General features: G+C 38.1%; 1 protein-coding gene across 1 annotated transcript; it reads left to right on the top strand.

Annotated features, from left to right (window-relative positions):
* Positions 1-3,793: 3,793 nt before the first annotated feature.
* On the top strand, positions 3,794-25,584 carry LOC125213152 (transcription-associated protein 1-like). Its single transcript, XM_048113529.1, has 35 exons — positions 3,794-4,135; positions 4,233-5,002; positions 5,266-5,391; positions 5,470-5,555; positions 6,388-6,496; positions 6,696-6,791; positions 6,914-6,976; positions 7,061-7,120; positions 7,681-7,749; positions 8,568-8,649; positions 8,754-8,806; positions 8,887-8,985; positions 9,060-10,292; positions 10,657-11,652; positions 11,724-12,059; positions 13,001-13,259; positions 13,370-13,592; positions 13,675-14,059; positions 14,595-14,744; positions 14,847-15,068; positions 16,098-16,319; positions 16,748-17,401; positions 18,116-18,376; positions 18,467-18,814; positions 18,996-19,408; positions 19,486-19,915; positions 20,270-21,568; positions 21,758-22,018; positions 22,098-22,388; positions 22,475-22,927; positions 23,146-23,577; positions 23,807-24,085; positions 24,330-24,881; positions 24,964-25,170; positions 25,267-25,584. Exons 1-35 carry the CDS (start codon positions 4,078-4,080, stop codon positions 25,384-25,386), a joined length of 11,697 nt encoding a protein of 3,898 aa, XP_047969486.1. The 5' UTR covers positions 3,794-4,077; the 3' UTR covers positions 25,387-25,584.

Below are 25,584 nucleotides of genomic sequence, written 5' to 3'. Positions count from 1 at the left end.
GCCTAGACAGGGATCTATGGAAGGTTTTGGATATGGGCTCATCCAATTTACTTTTTACTAATTAAATTGAACTCACAATTTAATATAAGCTTTAATTGGAATATTACGAGCAACCACTACAAAAGTAATATTGAACTCTCTCCATCCAAATTCGAAATTATAAGTAATTCGGGTTTCCATTTTAACTTTCATTTCCCGCGCTTGAGATAAAAATGTTCATTAATTAATTAATGTCTGCTATGGACTTAATTAATTAATTTCTTATTAATTCTAAGAGTGGACTTAGCATGAAACACTTATTTATTATTCATAGAGTGATCAAACTCCAACTAGCTAGGTTCCGAATAATAAAACCTTGTTTCGCGCTCCTCTTGAGGACATTATCAAACGAGACTCACCTCGCTCACGATTCAATATAATAACAATCCTAGCACCGCTAGATATTAATCACCACTACCCAATATATCAGGATTATTGGGTTACGAAAAACCCGCACCATTTGATAAGTCAAAATAATGCATAATCAATACCGTATGCTCAATGCTAACCTACATTGATTAAGAAACAAATATTTATCAAGACCTCTCCTTTCAGTAGATAGCACAAATACAAGTCTTGCTGTTAGATCCGTTCAGTGCTTTACCACACCAATGTCATCTTATTTCAGTAAGGCTTAGAAATATGCGGACTGACATTGCAACCTTTCATGATGGATAGTCTAATTCCATCTAGGTCGTGAAATTCTTCTTTTTCTTTGTTTAGTACTGACCGTGTTACCTTAAAGTGGACGCCACCCACAACCGGTCTACTAAAACAAAGACTTAGATTTTGTTAAGTTAACTTATACATTTAAACATGCAATTAACATCCATTAAATGTAAAACATAACAACATTATGACAAAAATAATCTGTTTTAATTCTTTGGAAAATAAAATAAGAGTTTTACAGTATTCAATCACTCGAAATGTGATTTCTAGTATACAAACTCTAACACCTTTGGCAAGGAGTTTCTCAACTTGCCCTTGTTCCTCTTGGTCCATCAGAAGTAGCAAAGTTTTAAAGCCAAGTGCAACATGATGCTTCACTCCCATACCTTCAATTTTACTCCCTACAAATTCATCAACATAAAAAAAGACATAAATGTTAGCGGGTAAAGGGTTGTTTAGTGTCCATCCAAGATTGATCTTTGAGACCATGGTGTTTCTCATTTTTACTTGGAGTCACTCTTTGCGATTTCCTCATCAATGACTCAAAAGAACTCTTTGGGGCAACGATAGTATAAGATGTGTCTGCTTTCCAAGGTGAAATGCGATTTTGAGTGTCGCCACATTCACTATGTCGGGAGCTACATGCTCTCCACATCTACATAGAGCGTCCCTCTCAATTAGCTTTTCATACCCCTTAGAATGAATGAGTCATCAACAAAACTATATTACCATTCCAACTCCAAGCTTTACAATCCCTCTTCTTCCAGAAAAAAAATGATGATAGTAAAGAAGATATGGTTTCTAATTTGTTTTTAATAATTTATTAAAATGACGTGAAATTTGAGTTAGTATTCTAATTGTAAAAAATCGGACATAATCATCACTTCATTGCCACATGGTTTAAACTAAGATGGAATTTATTTACACTAGTTTTAATCCACGCGCGCGACACATAATATTTTTTCTTTAGATATTGTGAATAAATAAAATAAATAAATTAAAACGTAACTTCATTATACAAGATTAAAAAATTAAAAAATATAGCAGTACTATATACTAACAATATCTTAGATAGTTATAGATATAAAATTAAAAATTTTAAACTAAACCAACATGAAATATTAATTAATTACGACACTTATCGGTACAACATTCATACTTCTATACTAAATACTATCAATATTAAATTGATATATAAAATTAAATATACAACTATAAAGTATAATGAGGACAATAACATCATCACAAAAAGATAAAATGATGTACAAGACAGATAAAAGACACACATAGATAAACATTAGAACAATAAAACGATAGTTTGTAAGACATGAAAAAACTTATAATATGTGAACAACCTAGAATAATACGAATAGCAAAATAAAGAAAATAATATTCCCTCCGTCCTCAAAGAGTATGAACTTTGGGTTCGGCATGAGTTTTAATAAATAAGGGAAAAAGTAAGAGAGAGAGAGAAAGGGTAGAGGAAATAATGTTAGTGGAGAGTGGAGTCCATATTATTATAATGGTATTAGTGTTAATGGTAATGGTATAAGTTGTAAATAAAATGACGCGTATGGGTAGTATGTTGTTTGAAATTTTCAAAATTAGAAAGTTCATACTTTTTACAGACGGACAAAAAAAGAAATAGTTCATATTCTTTGGTGACGGAGGGAGTAGTAAATAATAAAACACAAACTCCAATACCCCGTTGACTTTTCCCCAGCCTTATTTTCCTCCTTAATCTCCAAATTAATGATTTATGCATATGCGCGAAACATATATGTAATAGTTTATGATCTTCTTCTTCTTTGCTTCCTTTCGCCATATCGTTGCTTTAGGTGATTTCCTTGCATGAAAAATATGGAGTGACGAAGTTGGTGACAAGTGACAAATATAGATAGTCAGAAGCTTATATGATTTCTATATTTGTAGAAAAAAATTATTATAGCCCGGATGAAAAAATTAAACCAAAACTAACAAATATAAAAACAAAGAAAAAACTTAAATATGAACTAACATCACTGGCACAAATTAATCTCATATAAATGTACTACTATAGGTAAAGAGTAATAACCATATTGAGAAAAAATTTTCTTTTTGCAAAGTATTTGTGATGCAATGGGACAAGACAATGAGGAATGAGTTATAAACTAGCAAATGATCATATTTATAGACAAAAAGTTGAAAGCGTTATGCAAATTCCTTGGAACCGTGCCTTGAATCCTTGTTTCATGCATAGAAAATAGTACTGATAAGCTAAGCAATGACACGCATACCATTCGATCGTGGAGCACACATTCCAAGAAGATTACATTGGTTTGTCCACGTTTAATAAACATAAACATGCATGCACCGCACTCGAATCACTAACGAAGTATTGTTAGGCTGTAGATCGTTTAAGGAACGTGAATTCCATGATATGAACAAATTCTTACTTTTGCCAAAATTCTATATAGAGTGAGGGGAGACAATGATGAAGTGAAGTAGAATCTTGTAAATGATACATATTTATAGATATATACTCCTAGTATATAATTAATGTGGCGGTTACGGAATAATTATATTTTGTCTAATCACTAATTTGAATATTGTGAGTCAACAAAGTAACTCCTAAATTGGAGTGAGACTAATAATCCGTCAAAGTAATTGCCGCGAAGTAACTGCCAGTGTAAAGTAAATATACATAAATATAATATGGTGATAACTATACGATTTTGCATGTAATGACTATTGGAAGAAATTAATTATTCCATAAATATATAAATTGATCCCATAACTTATAAATATTCCAGAATAAAGATAAACTTATAAATATTTCAAATGAATACTAAAATTAGCCTTTTACATAGTGATAGATTATTACCACTAGGCAAATTTATGATATACAGTAGTACTTATTTACCAACTTCTAAATTCGTGGTAAAAACCAATTTTGTTACATTAGATGCTATTAACCCTGAACTGAAAATATGCTTAAAATAAAAATTACACTAATTTTTAAAAATTCTTACAGTAATTCTTAAGGTTGAGCGCTATAAATAGATGGACACGTTCTAAATTGCTAATGCGTAGTATAATGCAATGGGACACACATGCTTCCCATTGATCACCTAACTGAAGAACCCTTCTTCATACACTACTTCTTCCCCAAATTAAAACCCTAGGTTTCTAAATTAACCCACCTAAATTGACAATTTCTGTGAAAAGGCTCCTCAATCCCAACCCTACCGCCATCACATGTACGTATCCTTCCCCCAACTGCGACGTTAGCGCTCTTCGAACTTCATTTCGCTAACAACTGCTCATAAAACCCTAGAATTTGATTGCTGGCGCGAAGTCTCCTATTTAATTAGAGTAAATTTTTCAATAATGAGTCCCGTTCAGAATTTCGAGCAGCACTCGCGGCACCTGATCGAACCTGACCTCCGTAAGCATATTTTTTTTTAGCTCACTTGTGTCTGTTCAATTTCTCGTTTACGTGTAAAACTCGTGCATTGATTCTGTTTGTTTTTTCTATGGCTCAGCAATTCAGACAAGGCTGCAAATGGCGATGGAGGTAAGGGACAGTTTGGAAATTTGCCATACAGGGGAGTATTTGAACTTTTTGAAGTGCTATTTCCGGGCTTTTTCGACAATTCTACATCAAACTACCAAACCCCAGTTTGTCGACAACCAGGAGCACAAACTACGCAACATTATAATTGAGATTCTTAACCGCCTGCCCCACAGTGAGGTTCTGAGGCCCTTTGTTCAGGAGCTTCTCAAAGTAGCTATGCATGTGCTCACAACAGACAATGAGGAGAATGGTTTAATTTGCATCAGGATTATTTTTGATTTGCTTAGAAACTTTAGGCCGAGTTTGGAGACTGAAGTACAGCCATTCCTGGATTTTGTCTGCAAAATTTACCAGAATTTTAGGGCTACTGTTAGTTACTTCTTTGAGAATGGAGCCATGATGGTCCCACCACCACCTTTGCCATCGACCTCTGGCTCCATGGGGTCTTCTCTTAGTGGTGATGATGTGAAGGCTCTGGAAGTTACTGATCAAGTGGGTCCTTCAGGTGGTTATGTTGGGGTTTCTGGGCAGCTTAATCCCAGCACAAGGTCGTTTAAGGTTGTCACAGAGAGTCCATTGGTTGTTATGTTTCTGTTTCAGTTGTATGGCCGACTTGTTCAGACTAATATCCCGCATCTGTTGCCACTGATGGTGGCAGCAATATCAGTCCCAGGCCCAGAGAAGGTACCACCTCATGTGAAGACTCATTTTATCGAGCTGAAGGGTGCACAAGTTAAGGTAAAATTTAAGATGTGCATAGATTTTTTCCTTGGCGTTAGCACGAAGCATGAGATTGTCTATCCCACCCTAATGATCAATCATTTTTAGTTCATATCATAACCCTTTTCAAGATTGTGGCAAACCTAATTATTTGCTTATCATCAATCCCACTTTTATATAATTCTTTATGCCCCTCTTTCCCAGATAGACAAATAATAGTAATGCATTATCAGAAAGACTTTTCCCCACATCTTAGCCATTTTCCCACTCTTAATGTGCAGACTGTATCTTTCTTGACTTACCTGCTGAAGAGCTTTGCCGACTATATTAAACAACATGAAGAAAGCATATGTAAAAGCATCGTAAATCTGCTTGTCACATGCTCCGACTCAGTTTCAATTCGGAAGGTTGGCTGCTCTTACATTTTTTCTATTTTTTGTTTGTTTAATCTCCTGAACAGTGACATGTGAAGTTTTTCACTACAGGAACTCTTGGTAGCTCTGAAACATGTTCTTGGGACGGACTTCAAAAGGGGTTTATTTCCTTTAATTGATACACTTTTAGATGAGAGGTATGCTTATGTATGAAATAGGTTATGGAAACATTTTATTGATTTAGAAATAAGAACTATTCCCTACTCTATGCCCACGGTTTCGAGGTCATTCTCTGAAGTCTGAAAATGATGGATGATCTTATGTGGCTGTATGAAAGTGGTAAAAAAAGTATTACTATAGAACTTATATGGTTCCACCATATTTGTTATCTTACTTATGTTATTGTGATATTATCTTCATGTAAATTGCATCCTCATTGTCATCATTTTTCCTTGACTTCGTGTTCATTTGTTAATGTGGGTATGCTGGTATTGTAATTTGTTGTTGGGAACTGGGATGTGGTGAACTTATCAACTTTAGAGACTGATTCCAACTAAACTCCTTTGTTGTATGATTCTGTTAAATGGTTTATGATTGACAGTAAATTTGGCTTTTAGAAATAGAAATTATTGGGTATAAAGAGCATGTTGTCTTATTTAACGCACCCTCCTCTGTTTACACTGATAGGCATTGTTACATGTGTTTCCGTTATCATTCCCTGGTGAGGCTTCACAGAATTAGGTGCTTTGTACTATTTCCACAAGGGTGATTATTATGTATACTCTTGGATCCTCACACCAACCTAAAAAGCATGCAATATGCATAAGGGCAAGTGAAACATGCTTTGTCAAAATATAACAATTATAGCTTTAATTGGCAAATGTGACAGTAGTCGCATGTTTGCATTTATAGAGAAAATTATCCTCTTTGTGCTATTCAGTTCCAATCCATTTAACATGTGCATACAAAGTTCAGAGTTCAACATTATGTCTTTTGGTCCTGTTGAAAGTTATGTTTGGACTGTCCCAGGGTGCTCGTTGGAACGGGCCGAGCATGCTTTGAAACATTGCGGCCTTTGGCCTATAGTCTTCTGGCAGAGATTGTTCATCATGTCAGGGGAGATCTTTCATTGTCCCAGGTGAGTCAGATTTTTATTTTATTTTATAGGAACCTGTAGAATCTCCCTAGATTTTGGGCTCATGCCCTTCTCCCTTATTTTCTATTGAAAATTAGACTTCTTTTTATAATATTTTTGAGCCGTGTATGTTGAATATTTTCTTGAATAGTTCAATTATTATGCTGCTTAGTTTTATTAATCTTTATAAATTGGTTTGCAGTTATCACGGATTATTTACCTATTCTCAAGCAACATGCATGATGCCTCATTGACCTTGAGCATTCATACTACCTGTGCTCGCTTGATGTTGAATCTGGTATGTTCTCAGAATAATATTTCATTTAAAGCTCTTGAAAATGCGCATTACTTGATAAAACAGATCTATTTTTAATTTGTGTATGACTTGAGATCCCAATCTGTTTTTTTTTTACCTTAAAGGTGGAACCTATTTTTGAGAAAGGTAATGATCAGGCATCAATGGATGAGGCACGAGTTTTATTGGTATGCCTCCCTTAGTGGTCTTTCTTCTGAAAAGAACCTTCTCTTACTTAAGGATTCATATTCATATGTTCCTTTATACTGCAGGGTCGAATATTGGATGCTTTTGTTGGGAAGTTTAACACCTTCAAGCGTACTATACCTCAGGTACTTTGGCTTTAACATCGTGTGCTTATTTTATATTGGAATCTTGCTCTTACGTCACATATGAATAATTGACAGACATGCTGTTTTCCCATACTTAATGTATAGTATATTCACTTTAATGTATCAGCATACTATTTCATCAACAATATTTTTTTCTATAAATATTTACTAGTTTTAGGGTTTATGGGGCACAGTTATAATCATTGCATATTGGCGTTAATAAATAATGCTTTTTTACTTCAAATAATATAATGATAGGTTACTTAATTAGGTTCTGGATTGAAAGTTTGGGAACTGATCCTCATGCTTCTGTGTAGAATATGATCTGCTAAACTGAAATATATACGTGGGCAGAGACAATGACACTATCACTCCTTTGTGGTCTTGTGTTGCCTGTCATATATCCCACATTAGATTCTTTTCCTTGAAGATGCTATTTTTCCAGCTGTTGTAAAGCTAATTTGTTGGTGTACTTCTGATTACCTTTACTTGTCAAATAGTCTCTTCTTATAAATTGACTTAATTATGGCTTTGGTCCTGTATGATTGTTTGTCTGACAGCTACTAGAGCAGGGAGAGGAGGGGAAAAATCGGTCAACATTGAGGTCAAAACTTGAAGTACCAGTACAGGTCATTTGACTCACATCACAGTTTCTTGATGCAGCTTCTTGTTTTTGCGGTTCTTTTTTCTCCTTTTCACTTCTTTTGCTTTAGGTACAAGTCATTGGAGAGTCTCTTCATTCTAGTTGTAGTGATACTATATTCTCCTTACATGATTAAAACTGTTGTACTCAGAAAACCTCAGTAGTATAGGGATTTGGGTTGGGGAACCGATGTTTCTCCTACAGTTAAAAAGGAAGTGAAACTCTCGAGGATTTTGTTATTGAGGTTTGGGAGAGGACTAAAACTAGAGTTGGTTGGAGGTGTCCACTCAAGGAATTCAAAAGCACTTATTATGTAGTAACTTTTAGGATGTGTTGAACTGTTCTTTAGTTAGTTTCTTGTTGGGGATCCTTGTCTAAAGTGTAGGTTGGCATATCAGTGATGCTTGCTCTTCCTGTGAAAATTTTAAAATATGGTTGATATGTGCTCATGGATATTTTTATCATTATGATTTGGCATTCTAGTTTTAGGTTTTTCATGATTGACTGTTCCCTTCTGTTTCTTTCGTTTTTATAATTTATTTATTTTTATAATGATTATTTTGATCAAATATATGGTGTAAGATGCTCAGAGCCTCTGATCAGCATTCTTTGAGAGTTTTCTGCCTGCTTATCTTTGGACATTTTCAACTTATCAAGCTAGATGGAAAATTACCAGTTTTGGATAGCTTTATATTGATACCTACTCTAGTCCTATATCACTTTAATCTTGTAAATTGCATAGCACCTGATAACGTGAAATTCCATCGTTTCCCCCTTTCCTGATTATGGGCTTTCATGTAGCAGGCAGTCCTTAATTTACCGATGTCTGTAGAGCATTCTAAAGAGGTCAATGACTGTAAGCATCTGATAAAGACTTTAGTTATGGGTAATGTCCATTCTTCCAATATCCAAATTTTTATGATTCCTCTTTTGGGTTTACACCTTACAAGTATATGTTGAATTGTTCTAATGTCAGTGCCACAATTTCAGGAATGAAGACGATAATCTGGAGCATAACCCATGCACACATACCAAGATCACAGGTTCTTACAAAATTGAAGATAGTTTAATATGCAAGGCTTTATCCTAATGCCTAATCGGCATGAGTGTCCTATTTACACAGGTTTCACCCTCCACGCATGGTGCCCCTCAGCAAGTGCTTCCGTCGACATCATCAGGTTCTTCTGTACCGCAGCCTTTTAAGGGAATGCGAGAAGAAGAGGTACAATTTTTCATAGTAGCTTCATGTCTTTGTATGGCGCCATGGTCTTTATCTTATCACTTTGAACTTTACAGGTCTGTAAAGCATCAGGTGTTCTGAAGAGTGGTGTGCATTGCTTAGCATTGTTTAAGGAGAAAGATGAAGAGAGAGATATGGTCCACCTCTTTTCCAATATATTGGCCATCATGGAACCTAGGGACTTAATGGACATGTTCTCTTTATGCATACCCGAGCTTTTTGAGTGCATGATTTCTAACAGCCAGCTGGTCCACATTTTCTCTACTCTTCTGCAAGCAGCAAAAGTATTTCGCCCTTTTGCAGATGTTTTAGTAAATTTTCTTGTGAATAGCAAACTCGATGTCCTTAAGCATCCTGATTCTCCTGCCGCAAAACTTGTTTTGCATCTCTTCCGGTATTTATTCGGTGCAGTTGCAAAGGCTCCATCAGATTGTGAGCGTATTCTTCAACCACATGTGCCTGTGATCATGGAAACTTGCATGAAAAACGCAACTGAGGTTGAGAGACCAATTGCATATTTGCAACTTCTTCGCACAATGTTTCGTGCGCTTGCTGGAGGAAAATTTGAACTTCTGCTTCGGGACTTGATTCCTATGTTACAACCATGCTTAAATATGTTGTTAGCTATGCTTGAGGGACCTACTGGTGAAGATATGCGAGAACTTCTATTAGAGCTTTCTCTGACATTGCCATCACGTTTGAGCTCACTGTTACCTCACCTACCCCGTCTTATGAAACCTCTTGTTATGTGTCTGAAAGGAAGTGATGAACTTATCAACCTTGGTTTGAGAACACTCGAGTTTTGGATTGATAGCTTGAATCCAGATTTCCTGGAACCAAGCATGGCAAATGTCATGTCTGAGGTTATTTTGGCTTTGTGGTCTCATTTAAGGCCTCCACCCTATCCTTGGGGTGCAAAGTCATTGCAACTTCTTGGTAAGTTAGGTGGTCGAAACAGACGCTTCCTTAAAGAGCCTCTAGCACTGGAATCCAAAGAAAATCCAGAGCATGGGCTTCGATTTATCCTCACTTTTGAGCCTTCCACCCCTTTTCTGGTGCCACTGGATCGCTGTATCAATCTTGCTGTAGGAGCTGTCATGCAGAAGGGGAGTTCTGTTGATAGCTTCTATAGGAAGCAAGCACTAAAATTTCTTCGTGTATGCTTATCTTCTCAGCTTAATTTGCCTGGACTTTTGAATGATGACGGGTCAACATTTAGGCTGTTGTCATCTTTTATAAGTTCTTCTGTTGATCCATCCTGGAGAAGATCTGATACATCTGATATAAAGGTTGGCTATTCATATAATCTGCACTTGCGCATACTCTTCATTATTTTTTCTCCTGCTTATTTTATTTCAAACAACCAGGATGTTTGTTTATCAATTTGGTTTGTATATTAAGTGGTATGCTGCTGTATTCTTCTTTTGGGTTCTCTAAAGCTAATGCAAGCTGAAGTATGTTCTCCTTAAAAGGCTGTTTTGTACTTTTGTATCTCCTGACGTTCTTTTTTTTTTTGTACGTTTACTTGCTTGGGTACAATACCAAAGCAATTTCTGGGTAGGAGTAAGTTCTTCATGTAGGGAGGGGCGATAGTGTAAAACTCCTTTGGAATGATATTTTAACAGTCGAACTTGAATTTTTTAATTCATGTAGGCTGATCTAGGTGTCAAGACGAAGACCCAACTTATGGCTGAGAAATCAGTTTTCAAGATTCTTTTGATGACAATAATTGCTGCAAGTGTGGAGCCTGATCTACAGGAACCTAAGGATGAATTTGTCAGCCACATATGTCGTCATTTTGCTATAATATTCCATGTTGAGGTTCCTGTTTCTCAGAGTTCAGTTCCTTCTGCATCAATTGGCGGTCCCATGGTTTCTTCCAGCTCCAGTGTGAGTTCAAAGTCGAGAAATAACGCTTCTCTGAAAGAGCTGGATCCTTCGATATTTTTAGATGCTTTGGTAGAGGTTCTGGCAGATGAAAATAGACAGCATGCAAAAGCCGCGTTGAATTCGTTGAATATGTTTTCTGAGACACTTCTGTTTCTTGCTAACTCTAAACATTCTGATGTGCTAATGTCTAGAGGGGGTCCCAGCACTCCTATGATTGTATCCAGCCCCTCAATGAGCCCTGTATATTCACCTCCTCCAAGCATTCGGGTCCCTTGTTTTGAGCAACTTTTGCCACGCCTTTTACACTGTTGTTATGGGAGTACCTGGCAAGCACGAATGGGGGGAGTTATGGGGCTTGGTGCTTTGATTGGAAAGGTTACAGTTGAAATTCTATGTATTTTTCAAGTACGAATTGTTCGGGGGCTAGTCTATGCTCTTAAAAGACTTCCTACATATGCTACTAAAGAACAAGAAGAGTCTAGTCAGGTGCTTACGCAAGTTCTGCGTGTGGTGAATAATGTTGATGAGGCCAACAGTGAAGCTCGCAGACAAAGTTTCCAGGGTGTTGTTGAGTATTTGGCTTCAGAATTATTTAATGCCAACTCCTCTATTAATGTGAGAAAGATCGTGCAGTCTTCTTTGGCACTTTTGGCTAGTAGGACCGGGAGTGAGGTCTCTGAGTTACTTGAACCTTTGCACCAGCCTTTGCTACAGCCTCTTATCATGCGGCCACTGCGGTCTAAAACTGTGGAACAACAGGTAAAGTTGGATTCTCATTGAAGAGTAGTTTCACACGTGTACTATTTTATTTGATTTATGCATTATTACAGGTTGGCACTGTGACTGCACTGAATTTTTGCCTGGCTTTGAGGCCTCCGCTTCTGAAGTTAACTCCAGAGCTCATTAATTTTCTGCAAGAAGCTTTGCAAATAGCAGAATCCGATGAATCTGTGTGGGTTGTGAAATATATGAATCCAAAAATGGCCACATCTTTGAATAAGCTCCGAACTGCTTGCATTGAACTCTTATGTACTGCCATGGCATGGGCAGACTTTAAAACTCAAAATCACTCAGATTTGCGAGCAAAAGTAATTTCCATGTTCTTCAAATCGTTGACAAGCAGGAGTCCTGAAATTGTAGCTGTTGCGAAGGAAGGTCTGCGTCAGGTATGTTTCGCTTAGCTTTTTAATGTTTACAGGCAAAAAGTTGTTATTTAAGATACATAAACTGTATCATTAGTATGTTATTGTGTATAATAGATGATTTGCTTGGTTAACTCCTACTTCATCAATGCATCCAAAATTAAAAGATTACAGTTGTCATGATACTTTGTTTGTTAGTTGCACACACTGTTTGTTGAATCAGGCTTTGAGTTCTCTGTATGTGTTCGTGCTTGTAGAGTGCAGAATGTCCATTTCCTCATTAATAAGCTCAAGGAGATAGGAACGAACATTTTTGGGTTGAAAGTATGAATATATATCGAGTACATTGAACTTATAGCTCATAAATAGGGTCCCTAGACATGCGTGTTTGCCCAGAATACTTCCTTGATTTAGTTAAACAATTGGTTATCTTGTTCGTTGATCTAGAATCCAGATCCATGCTTGCCCCTTTTTTGCTTCTATAATTCTATCTGAAGCTTTATTAGCTTTTATCATCTGTACCTTATGGCATTCCTTTGACTCCTCCATTAGGTATTCAAACTTAGTTTCTGCTTTCTGTTATGCACTTGGAGCAAATATTATTGTGCCCTTATCTCTGCTGGGGAGGATGTGCCTTTATCCAGTGTTAATCTTGTGATGCTTAATATTTGCTCTTTTGTGATTTGGATCTTTCTATAGACAGAACTGTTTATTCCGATGAGATTGTTTATGAATGTTCATTTGATACTTGAACTCATTGTTCCACTAACTTGATTTGTCAGCAGGCCTTCACCTCTTGTGGGATTTAATTTCTGATAGATGTTTGTATACAAACGATCGAGAGATTTTCTTCCACGTTAAATCAAATAGTAGGATTGCGAGTGCTTATTTACTTAGTATGAATGGCCATATATGATTTTCCAGCTACTTTCTTGATAGATTTATATTGGTGTACCACTTCATAGGTTATTCTACAGCAGAGGATGCCAAAAGAACTCTTGCAAAGCAGCTTGAGGCCAATACTAGTTAATTTGGCACACACCAAGAACCTCAGCATGCCTCTTTTGCAAGGTCTTGCCCGGCTGCTTGAACTCCTGTCCAACTGGTTCAATGTTACCTTAGGTGGTAAGTTGTTGGAGCATCTAAAGAAATGGCTGGAACCTGAAAAACTTGCGCTGACTCAGAAGGCTTGGAAGGCTGGCGAGGAACCTAAAATAGCTGCTGGTTGGTACTTCCTAGGCTTCATAATCCTTATTTTAGCCACATAATAGATCATATACCGAATTGCAGCATATAATAATGATTTCTGTTTAATCCATTCGAACATCTTGCAGCAATCATTGAGCTTTTTCACTTGCTTCCTTCTGCGGCTGGAAAGTTCCTTGATGATCTTGTAACATTAACTATTGATTTGGAGGCTGCCCTTCCACCTGGGCAATTTTATAGTGAGATCAACAGTCCGTATCGCTTACCACTGACTAAATTCCTAAATCGCTACCCCACCACTGCTGTTGATTATTTTCTTACTAGACTATCACAGCCCAAGTATTTCAGGAGGTAATTAAAAACGGAAGTCCATCCCAGCCTAGGTTTGCAAGTTGTTATCCCTTGTCTTGATTGGGTTTTTTGAAATATGCAGGTTCATGTATATAATACGATCCGATGCTGGCCAGCCGTTGAGAGAAGAACTTGCAAAGTCTCCTGATAAAATAATAACCAGTGCATTTCCTGAATTTGCAATAAAGAGTGAGGCGGCCCAAGGATCTTCAAATCCTTCTGGTTCTGTTGGGGGTGATGAAAGTCTTGTAATACCTGAATCTGAAGATTCTGTTCATGCAGTAAACAATTCCATGGCAACATCAGATGCTTATTTTCAAGGTCTTGCCCTAGTTAAGACTCTTGTTAAATTGATGCCTGTCTGGTTGCAAAGCAACCGTGTTGTATTTGATACATTGGTTCAGCTGTGGAAGTCCCCTGCCAGAATATCTCGTTTACAGAATGAGCAGGAATTGAACTTGTTGCAAGTAAGTGAAATAGTTAATATGTGTATAAAATGTGGAACGTATATATGCACATATATTCTTGAGAAGTATGTTGGTTCTATAATTGATATGTTCATGTTCTTTGCGTTGATTTTCCATCTTGTGGTTGGCTGGTAAATCCGTGAATGATAATATTATTACCGGTGGAAGCAAAGTTGATTAAGCAATATGTTAGATCACCAATAAGCAGGGGAGTATGGGTTTTGTGGTAACCAACAGTTGCCCTGGTGGATTTTTTCTTGACAGTCCATTTTTACCAGCTTGTATAATTGAAGTTGGAAAGACAACTGACTAACTGCATGGATGATATCTTTCACATAATAAGCATATTTCTGTTATCATTTCCGTGAACTCGGTATTTAACAGTAGAGTATTAGAATGTAGTTTGTGTTCGTGTTGGTGATAAATAGTGTAGATCTTCTAGGTTGAGAATTGTGCAATTTATTTATCCCTCAGTTTGGATCTGCATGTCTCCATTTACTGGCTTGCTAACTGTTTAAAACAATAACATATGCAGGTAAAAGAAAGCAAATGGCTTGTCAAATGTTTTTTGAACTACTTGCGTCATGACAGAATGGAAGTTAATGTATTGTTTGATATTCTTGCCATCTTCCTGTATCGCACACGCATAGACTTTACTTTCTTAAAGGAGTTCTACATCATTGAGGTACATGAATGATACATCTCAAGCTTCCCATGGAACAAGTAGTATCTTCCAGTTAATTTTCTTTCATGGGTGCTTGTATAATCATTTCATTCCCTAATATAGGTGGCGGAAGGCTATCCACCCAACTTGAAGAAGACTCTGCTGCTCCATTTTCTGGATCTTTTTCAGATAAAACAATTAAGCCACGATCATATGGTAATTGTAATGCAAATGCTTATTCTTCCTATGTTAGCTCATGCTTTTCAGAATGGCCAAACTTGGGAAGTCATTGATGCTGCTACAATCAAGACAATTGTGGACAAGCTGCTTGATCCCCCTGAAGAGGTACATTTAGCTTGTGTTTTAGAGGGGTTATGGGTTCTCCAGATTGAACCTGATTTACTGTTGTTGTCTCTCTGTACATGCGTTGGGCTCTTTTGTATTGGTGAATGTTGATTTTTTGAATAAATGGAATTTCAGAGGGAAGTGTTCAAAATTTCAGTATGCTTATATGCTAATATATTGGATCCTATTAACTCTCTTTTGACATTAGGTAAGAATCGTATTGGATGTCACTAACTCTCCTTTTAGATTGGGTAATGGTGTAATTTCCCTATTTTCATGATCCGTAGGATGAATCAATTAACCCCAAAAAGTTACTAAAGGTCACTAGGTAATAGAAAAAAAAAATAGAGTGAGGCTTAAACAGAGTCGCCCTTCAGTTATCTGAAGGAGCCTTTCCTCATGGCATGTTCACCTTGTTCTCCCCTTGCTCGCACCCTGCTTTTATTCCCCTTCACTGCTGCACCCATCAACAGCTCTTCACCTGTAATCACACTTACCAGTTACGACCATATACTTCTGCATAACTGGTTACCTTTCTCCTTGTACTGGCTAGGCAATACTTTGGTGTTCATGTTTGATGGCTTCTGATTAGGTTGATGGAAATGAGATGCTATAAGGGGATTGAGCAGCATTAACTGTGGGTTGTGTGAGAATGTTGATGGTACTATGAAATGACAGAAGAACATAGCAAGTGGTGTTCTGATTTCTGTAATGGCGCTAATAGGAAGCATTTGTCGGGGCGGTGGGGGGTGATAGAGTAGATGGTGTGTAGTGAGGTCTGTGTGGATAGGTAATGGAAGATATGGAGTAGGAATACTGAGATCTAAGAACTTTTTTACCTTTAAGTTTATCTTGTTGGTTTTAGGTACTGTAAGTATATTCTTATATGTCAGGTGAGGATGTTTTCATCCAATTATTCTTGCTATTTGTTTCTGTGCAAAATGCCATGTCATATAGTATTCAGATAATTTGATGGGTTATTTTCTTGGTTGTGTGTATGATCTCATGATCTCATCTTTATATTTCCAGATATCTGCGAACTATGATGAGCCGCTCAGGATTGAGCTTCTGCAGCTTGCTACCCTTCTTCTCAAGTATCTCCAGAATGATCTTGTTCATCACCGAAAGGAACTTATCAAATTTGGCTGGAACCATCTCAAGCGTGAAGATAGTGCTAGTAAGCAGTGGGCGTTTGTCAATGTTTGCCACTTTCTGGAGGCATATCAAGCTCCAGAGAAAATTATCTTGCAGGTTCTTGTACAAGTTATATGAATTCCTTTGGATCTATCCTAGTGTATATACTATATAATTATGCTTATCGTGGGAGCTTACAATGTATCCTAGATTTTATTGACACATTTACCTATTTTAGTTTATGAAAATAGTTACGAGAAGGATTGGGATGGATTTAAAACTTGATATTCTTTAAGTGGTACTGATTTCCTCATGACATAGTTTTTGCTTGAAATAGCTTGTATAATAAAATAAAAGGTGTAAAGGAGCGATTATGTTGCGAATGTAGGTGCTCACAATTATATGTCAAGTGGTATGAAGCCCATAAGATATCTGGCCAATCTTTTGTATCTATTATGTATGGTCTAACTTTGGTCTAACTTTGCGATGTTTGTATATTTTCACTTCATTCTTTTCCAGATTGGATTTACCATCTGAAACTGCAGGTCTTTGTTGCACTTCTAAGGACATGCCAACAGGAGAATAAAATGTTGGTGAAACAAGCTCTTGACATTCTAATGCCAGCTCTTCCACGAAGATTGCCGCTTGGTGACTCACGTATGCCTATATGGATACGCTATACGAAAAAAATCTTAGTGGAGGAAGGCCACTCAATTCCTAACCTTATTCACATATTCCAGCTCATTGTCCGCCATTCAGATCTTTTCTACAGCTGTAGGGCCCAGTTTGTCCCGCAGATGGTAAATTCGCTTAGTCGCCTTGGGCTTCCATACAATACCACTGCCGAAAATAGGCGCCTAGCTATCGAACTTGCTGGATTAGTTGTTAACTGGGAGAAACAAAGACAGAGTGATTTGAGGAAAGGAGCTAATAATGATGGCACCAGCCAGAGTAATGATGTACTGAATGTTACCTCTGCTGTAGGGGATTCTAAGCTTTCTGTTGATGGCTCTACATTTTCTGATGATTCAAGTAAGAGAATAAAGGTCGAGCCTGGTCTGCAATCTCTCTGTGTCATGTCACCTGGAGGCCCCTCATCAATTCCGAACATAGAAACGCCTGGGTCTGCTGGACAGCCTGATGAGGAATTCAAGCCTAATGCAGCAATGGAAGAGATGATCATCAATTTTCTTATAAGGGTATGTTTCATGCTACATTTGATATGCAACACACATACATACACGCATATTGTGAGTGCATACTTTCGTAATCATGTGTGTAATATAGCTTCTAAATCCACTTAAAGAGTTAGCATTCTGTTCGTAAATGGGTTTCTCTTTCTCGTGGTGCAAGAAATATTTTTAAATCACCTTGCTATTTAGGTACAAGATCTTGCTAATGTCTCATATTGCACTGCCAGTTTTGCTTTCTATACAGTATTTCCTTCTCTTAATCGTGCAGTCTGCTCGCGTTTTCTGCATGCATTTGCTGTTTTTATAAGAGTTGAATGTAATTTTAGATATGCTTTCGGTTTCTTTCAAGACGTGGTTTTACCTGGATATACCTCCTATTGGTAAATGTGTCTACTAAGACGCAACTGGAAGCAGTTTTCTTTTCCTCAGGGAATATATTGTACCTTTTGAGTCTGACAGCTTAAATGTGCCTTTTGAGCTAAAAGGTGAAATGTGATTTAAAGGATGCAAGAGTCCTTAAGTGAGTAGTGCATTAGGCATTCAATACACTATTTTTCCTGATTTCTGTTTTGCTTTATCATCAGAATTATGTTTGATGAGTTACTCCCTCGTGTTCATCTGCCTTGTATGCTGAACAATCTGATTTTCGTCTGCGGCAGCTGTTTCCAGTGGTTATACTGACAAGGATTATTGTCATATTCATTTGGTTTGTGTATGTAGGTAGCCCTAGTGATAGAACCTAAAGATAAGGAAGCAAGTCTTATGTACAAGCAAGCTTTGGAGCTTCTGTCTCAAGCTTTGGAAGTGTGGCCGAATGCTAATGTCAAATTTAATTATTTGGAGAAGCTGCTCAGCAGTACTCCATCATCTCAATCAAAAGACCCATCTACTGCTCTATCCCAGGGTCTAGATGTGATGAACAAGGTTCTTGAAAAACAACCACATTTGTTTGTGAGAAATAATATCAACCAGATTTCCCAAGTATGTTCTGTTCTAGATCTGATTTGTTGCATATCTTTGTAACTGGCTGATGGTTCTATATTAATATTTTCTATTTGTAACTTTTGACAGATTCTAGAGCCATGTTTCAAGTTCAAGATGCTTGATGCTGGAAATTCTTTGTGCTCCCTCCTAAAGATGGTTTCTGCTGCATTTCCTCCTGAAGCATTAAATACGCCACAAGATGTGAAGATGTTGTATCAAAAGGTTGAAGAGCTCGTACAAAAGCATCTTGCTATGGTTGCTGCTCCTCAAACATCAGGGGAAGATAATTCTGCTAGCATGATTAGCTTTGTGCTTTATGTGATTAAATCCTTGGCAGAGGTGCATAAAAACCTTGTTGACCCTATCAATTTGGTCCGTGTCCTTCAGCGTCTGGCACGTGATATGGGATTGTCTAGTGCCACTTATAACAGACAAGTACGTTTCTTCATCCAATTACCTCATATTAGATTTACTTTGCTTGCATAGTTTCTTTAAGAGAGAAGAAACAACTGATGGTTATCTTTTTCGTGTTCCAAGAATTTCTTGTTGCATTCTTTGATAAAATATTTTGCATCTTGCTGTGCTTCTTACCCCTAGACTTTGTTTAACTGTCTAGGGTCAAAGAACAGACTCAGATTCTGCAGTCACTTCCTCTCGTCAAGGTGCTGATGTTGGGGTGGTTATTGCAAACTTAAAATCTGTGTTGAAACTTATTACTGAAAGAGTTATGATTGTACCTGATTGTAAAAGATCTGTAACTCAGATTCTGAACTCCTTGCTGTCTGAGAAAGGCACCGATCCTTCTGTGCTTATCTGCATTCTAGATTTAATAAAGGGTTGGATCGAAGATGATTTTGGTAAACCTGGAAATCCTGTAGCGTCTAGTACTTTTCTTACCCCCAAGGAAGTTGTTTCTTTCCTCCAGAAGCTTTCACAAGTCGATAAGCAGAACTTGTCTCCTAGCACTGCAGAAGAATGGGATCAGAAGTACCTTGAACTTCTATATGGGCTTTGTGCTGACTCAAATAAGTAACTATATTTCTTGTATTGATATTCAGTTATGCACCTCAATATAAGTGTAATATGTTATCGTTGTTGCCATGCAGATATCCTCTTTCGATGCGTCAAGAAGTGTTCCAGAAAGTAGAGCGGCAGTATCTACTGGGCTTACGGGCAAAAGATCCTGAAGTGCGCATGAAATTTTTTGGTCTTTACCATGAATCCCTTGGGAAAACCTTGTTTACAAGGCTTCAGTACATCATTCAGTATCAGGATTGGGAGGCTTTGAGTGATGTCTTCTGGCTGAAACAGGGTCTTGATCTCCTTTTGGCTATATTAGTTGAGGACAAGCCTATAACACTGCCCCCAAACTCTGCAAAGATCCGACCTGTTTCAGTGTCAGGTGCAGTTTCTGATGGTACTGGTGTGCAGCCAATGGCTATTGATATTCCCGATGGCTCAGAAGAAGCTCCTTTAACACTTGATGCCCTTGTCTTGAAGCATGCTAATTTCCTTAATGAAATGAGCAAACTTAAGGTAGTGTTTTCGATGTTTATTTTATTTGTGTATTGGCTTGTTCTTATAATCTAAGCAACAAAAGAAACCAGAGGCCTGAAACATGAATAAGGTAAAGATACACAATAGTAGTGATGTTTAGTCGCCCTGGTGGCATTTACCATTATGCTTCCATAGTATTCAGTTTCAACTGATTATGTTTTTATGGCTCAAGACTTCCACTCGAATTCTCTTGCCAAAAGTTTTGGCATTAATGTGCTGTTAACTGTTCTTTCTTCTGTCTGTGTAAACTTCTGTCATTCTAGGCATTTATGTACGTCTTCATGATTTCTTTTCTTCAGAAGCTAAGTGACTAAATGTTGATATTTACTATAGGTGGCAGATCTTATCATCCCACTTAGAGAGCTGGCCCATACAGATGCAAATGTTGCATATCATTTGTGGGTTTTGGTGTTTCCCATTGTTTGGGTAACCTTGCATAAGGAAGAGCAGGTGGCACTAGCTAAGCCTATGATAGCTCTTTTATCAAAAGATTATCACAAAAAGCAGCAATCACATCGACCAAATGTCGTGCAAGCTCTTTTAGAAGGACTTCAATTAAGTCACCCTCAACCACGTATGCCCAGCGAACTAATTAAGTACATAGGAAAGACATACAATGCATGGCATATTGCGCTGGGACTGCTTGAAAGCCACGTAATGCTGTTCTTGAATGACACAAAATGTTCTGAATCTTTGGCTGAGCTTTACCGTCTACTTAATGAGGAGGATATGAGATGTGGTTTGTGGATGAAGCGTTCAATCACTGCAGAAACTAGGGCTGGGCTATCACTTGTTCAGCATGGCTATTGGCAAAGGGCACAGAGTCTTTTCTATCAGGCTATGGTGAAGGCAACTCAGGGCACATACAACAATACTGTACCAAAAGCTGAGATGTGCCTTTGGGAAGAGCAGTGGCTACAGTGTGCTACTCAACTTAGTCAATGGGATGCTCTTTCTGAGTTTGGAAAACTTGTCGAGAATTATGAGATACTGCTTGACAGTCTGTGGAAACAGCCAGATTGGGTTTATTTAAAAGAACAGATTATTCCTAAGGCACAATTAGAAGAAACTCCAAAACTTCGTATCATTCAGGCATATTTCGCACTTCATGAGAAGAATACCAATGGGGTACCAGAAGCAGAAAACATAGTGGGGAAAGGAGTTGATCTAGCTTTGGAACAGTGGTGGCAATTGCCTGAAATGTCTGTTCATGCCAGGGTACCTCTTTTACAGCAGTTTCAGCAACTGGTTGAAGTCCAGGAATCAACCAGGATTATAGTAGATATTGCAAATGGTAACAAACTTTCTGGCAATTCTGTTGGTGGTGTTCATGGTAGCTTGTATGCAGATCTCAAGGATATTCTGGAGACATGGAGATTGAGGACCCCGAATGAATGGGACAATATGTCTGTTTGGTATGATTTGCTTCAATGGAGAAATGAGATGTACAATGCAGTTATAGAAGCATTCAAAGATTTTGGCAATACGAATTCACAACTGCATCATCTTGGTTTCCGGGACAAGGCTTGGAATGTCAATAAGCTTGCTCACATTTCTCGCAAGCATGGCTTATATGACGTTTGTGTTTCTATTCTAGAGAAAATGTATGGTCACTCCACGATGGAAGTTCAGGTACAGAGTTTCATATTTCAGTTTCCAGGCCTGTGCGACTATCGACCCCACTCTGAAACTCCCTTTTGAAATCTTTTAATTTGACCATGTGGGGGTATTGGGAGAGTAGCAGAAACTGCAGTTAGAACTTGAACATATGCAGTCCATTTTTCTAACTATGTACTGAATTTCTTGTTCTTTTGCATGCAGGAAGCTTTTGTGAAAATTAGAGAACAAGCTAAAGCATACTTGGAAATGAAGGGAGAGCTTACCAGTGGTCTTAATTTGATTAATAGTACTAATCTTGAATATTTTCCTGTCAAAAACAAGGCTGAGATTTTTCGCCTTAAAGGCGATTTTCTGTTGAAGCTTAGTGACTGTGAAGGTGCCAACCTTGCATATTCCAACGCTATCTCTCTCTTCAAGAACTTGCCTAAAGGGTGGATTAGTTGGGGAAATTATTGTGATATGGTACGAGAGTCAAACTTGGTTGGAAATATTTCTGCTTCTGATATTAAGTGCTAACTTTGCAGTTTGCTCTTATTTCCAGGCTTACAGGGAAACTCATGAAGAGGTCTGGTTGGAGTATGCTGTGAGCTGCTTTCTTCAGGCCATTAAATTCGGCATTCCGAATTCAAGAAGCCACCTTGCCCGTGTTTTATATCTTCTCAGCTTTGATACTCCTAATGAGCCTGTGGGGAGAGCATTTGATAAGTTCTTGGATCAGATACCTCATTGGGTTTGGCTTTCTTGGATTCCGCAATTACTATTGTCCCTTCAGAGAAGTGAAGCTCCTCATTGCAAACTTGTTTTACTTAAAGTTGCAACTATATATCCACAGGTAGATATCGATAATACAGGTCATTACTCATAAATCAATTTTAACGGTTGATCTTAGTATGAATAGCGTTGCCTTTGCACATGCAGGCATTGTATTACTGGCTTCGCACATACTTGCTGGAACGCCGGGATGTTGCAAATAAATCTGAATACGGTAGAATTGCAATGGCTCAAAGAATGCAGCAAAGTGTCTCTGGTGTTGGCACAGCAGGGTCAATTGGATTGGCTGATGGAAGTGCAAGAGTTCAGGGTGGAAGTGCGATAGTCTCTGAAAACCAACCTGCTGGAAGTATTGGGTCACATGATGGAAATAGCTCTCAGGGGCCAGAGGGTGAAAGGTCAGCTACTGCTGAAGGTGTCATGGCTTCTGGGAATGACCAATCACTGCATCAAGGCACATCCAACAATGAAGGACAGAATGCAATGAGGCGAAATGGTGCCATGGGATTGGTTGCGTCTGCTGCCAGTGCTTTTGATGCTGCAAAAGACATAATGGAGACCCTTAGGAGCAAGCACAACAATCTTGCTAGTGAACTTGAGGTACTTTTGAGATTTTTCTTGAGTTGGTATCCATTCCTTTCATCGCTTTGGTAATCCATAATCTGTTTCTCTACAAGTTCATAGTAATGCTAGAATAAGAATTGCAAGTGTTAAGTTTCTATTTGCTGACTTTATGCTGAAATGTGATGTTTCTTGGTTGATTCTGTCACTTCTAGTAAAATAGTTCTTGACATCATGGTGGCTCATTTTCTTTGCAGATTCTACTTACTGAAATTGGGTCTAGGTTTGTTACTCTACCTGAGGAGCGACTTCTGGCTGTAGTTAATGCCTTGCTCCATCGCTGCTACAAATATCCAACTGCCACGACTGCAGAAGTTCCACAATCTCTCAAAAAAGAGCTTTCTGGTGTTTGCAGAGCTTGCTTTTCTGCAGATGCTGTGAACAAGCATGTTGAATTCGTGAGAGAATACAAGCAGGACTTTGAGCGCGACCTAGATCCAGATAGTACTGCAACATTCCCAGCTACCCTTGCAGATCTAACTGAAAGATTGAAGCACTGGAAAAATATTTTGCAGAGCAATGTTGAAGATCGGTTTCCAGCTGTTTTGAAGTTGGAAGACGAAAGCAGGGTATTACGGGATTTCTACGTTGTTGATGTGGAAGTTCCAGGGCAATATTTTGCTGATCAGGTATGTGCCAATAGTGTGCAGCTGTCTTTTCCAAAATAAGAGAGTACACGTACTGCATTTATATTATTTGTCACACTTTTTTAAGTTTAGATTTGCATACAGACTGGGAATGAAAAGCTACCTCAGTACTTGTTCCCAATGCTGTACAAAGGATTTGAATCCCATTCCAAAGAATCTTTAAGTTTCCTCTTTATTGCTTCATTAATGAGTCGTCCTGGTTTGATTTCAGGAAGTCGCACCTGATCATACAGTGAAGCTAGATAGGGTGGGTCCCGACATTCCTATTGTTAGAAGGCATGGTAGCAGTTTCCGCCGTTTAACTCTGATAGGTTCTGATGGCTCTCAGCGCCATTTTATAGTTCAGACATCTTTGACTCCAAATGCTAGAAGCGATGAGAGAATCTTGCAACTCTTCCGCTTAATGAATCGGATGTTTGATAAGCATAAGGAGTCCAGGCGTCGCCACATCTGCATACACACTCCAATTATTATTCCTGTTTGGTCACAGGTAATGAAGCTGCTCGTAATGTATGTACATGTGATTGTATTGTATCAAAAAATCTCAGAAATGGATAAGATATTCTGTCACGGCATTCTCTAAAAATCACTAGCTCTAACATATTTTAGCATATGAATATGGCTTTATATGTCTTTCTGGAATACAACTAGAAAAGTTTCAATAGTTGGTCTGCAAAGGTTTTAATTTTTCTTTTTTTTTTTTATTTACTAATTCTGACTCAACTCTCATACAGGTGCGTATGGTTGAAGATGATCTTATGTACAGCACCTTCCTTGAGGTATACGAGAATCATTGTGCTAGAAATGACAGAGAAGCAGACTTGCCAATTACTTACTTTAAAGAGCAACTGAACCAAGCCATATGTGGTCAAATATCGCCAGAAGCTGTTGTAGATCTTCGTCTGCAAGCATACAATGATATTACCAAAAATATCGTGAGCGAGAGCATTTTCTCTCAGTACATGTATAAAACTTTGTTGAATGGGAATCATACTTGGGCATTCAAGAAACAATTTGCAGTCCAATTAGCACTCTCCAGCTTCATGTCCTACATGCTACAAATTGGAGGAAGGTCCCCAAACAAGATTCTGTTCGCGAAAAACACAGGAAAAATATTCCAGACAGATTTTCATCCAGCATATGATGCAAATGGAATGATCGAGTTCAATGAGCCTGTGCCTTTCCGATTGACAAGGAATCTGCAGGCATTCTTCTCTCACTTTGGGGTGGAAGGCCTTATTGTCTCTGCAATGTGTGCAGCTGCACAGGCTGTGGTTTCTCCAAAAGTAAGTTTCTACTTGTGAACAAACTATATTCAGCCTGTTATTGAACTCTTGGTAAGTAATGTCTTGAAATTCTACCCTGCAGCAAAGCCAGCACCTTTGGCATCATTTGGCAATGTTCTTCCGTGATGAACTGATATCGTGGTCTTGGAGAAGACCACCTGGCATGCCAATGGCTCCTGTTGGAGGCGGAAGCTTAAACAATGTGGATCTCAAGCAGAAAGTCGCTACAAACGTGGAGCATGTCATAGGCCGGATCAACAGCATATCCCCACAATACGTCTCTGAAGAGGTATGGCTTTCCACGCCCTATAATACTAGTAATTCATTTATTGCGTGCATGAAATAGAATCTGGGGTTGTGACTATGGTTGTTTTTGGTGGAATAGGAGGAAAACGGTGTAGATCCACCACAATCAGTGCAGCGAAGCATAGCAGAGTTGGTTGAGGCTGCTCTCACACCCAGAAACCTTTGCATGATGGATCCGACATGGCACCCTTGGTTCTAAATTGTGCCCAATGATCTCAGCATCTTGAATGTATAGATCTGCTCGGTTAACTATATATGTATATCTGTTGATCTCGTGGATAGTGCATTCTATAATAGCTACACCACTGACTATGGATATGATTGGAGACCTTATGATCAGAGAATATTAAGCTGTAAATATTCTAAATTAATGCTAATTCTGATTTGGTTTTTGTCT

This window comes from Salvia hispanica, chromosome 3 (genome assembly GCF_023119035.1).
Source record: "Salvia hispanica cultivar TCC Black 2014 chromosome 3, UniMelb_Shisp_WGS_1.0, whole genome shotgun sequence".
In the NCBI taxonomy this organism is placed as follows: Eukaryota; Viridiplantae; Streptophyta; class Magnoliopsida; order Lamiales; family Lamiaceae; genus Salvia; species Salvia hispanica.
The sequence above is the reverse complement of the archived record's forward strand: the minus strand, read 5'-3'. Positions and strand labels throughout refer to the sequence as shown.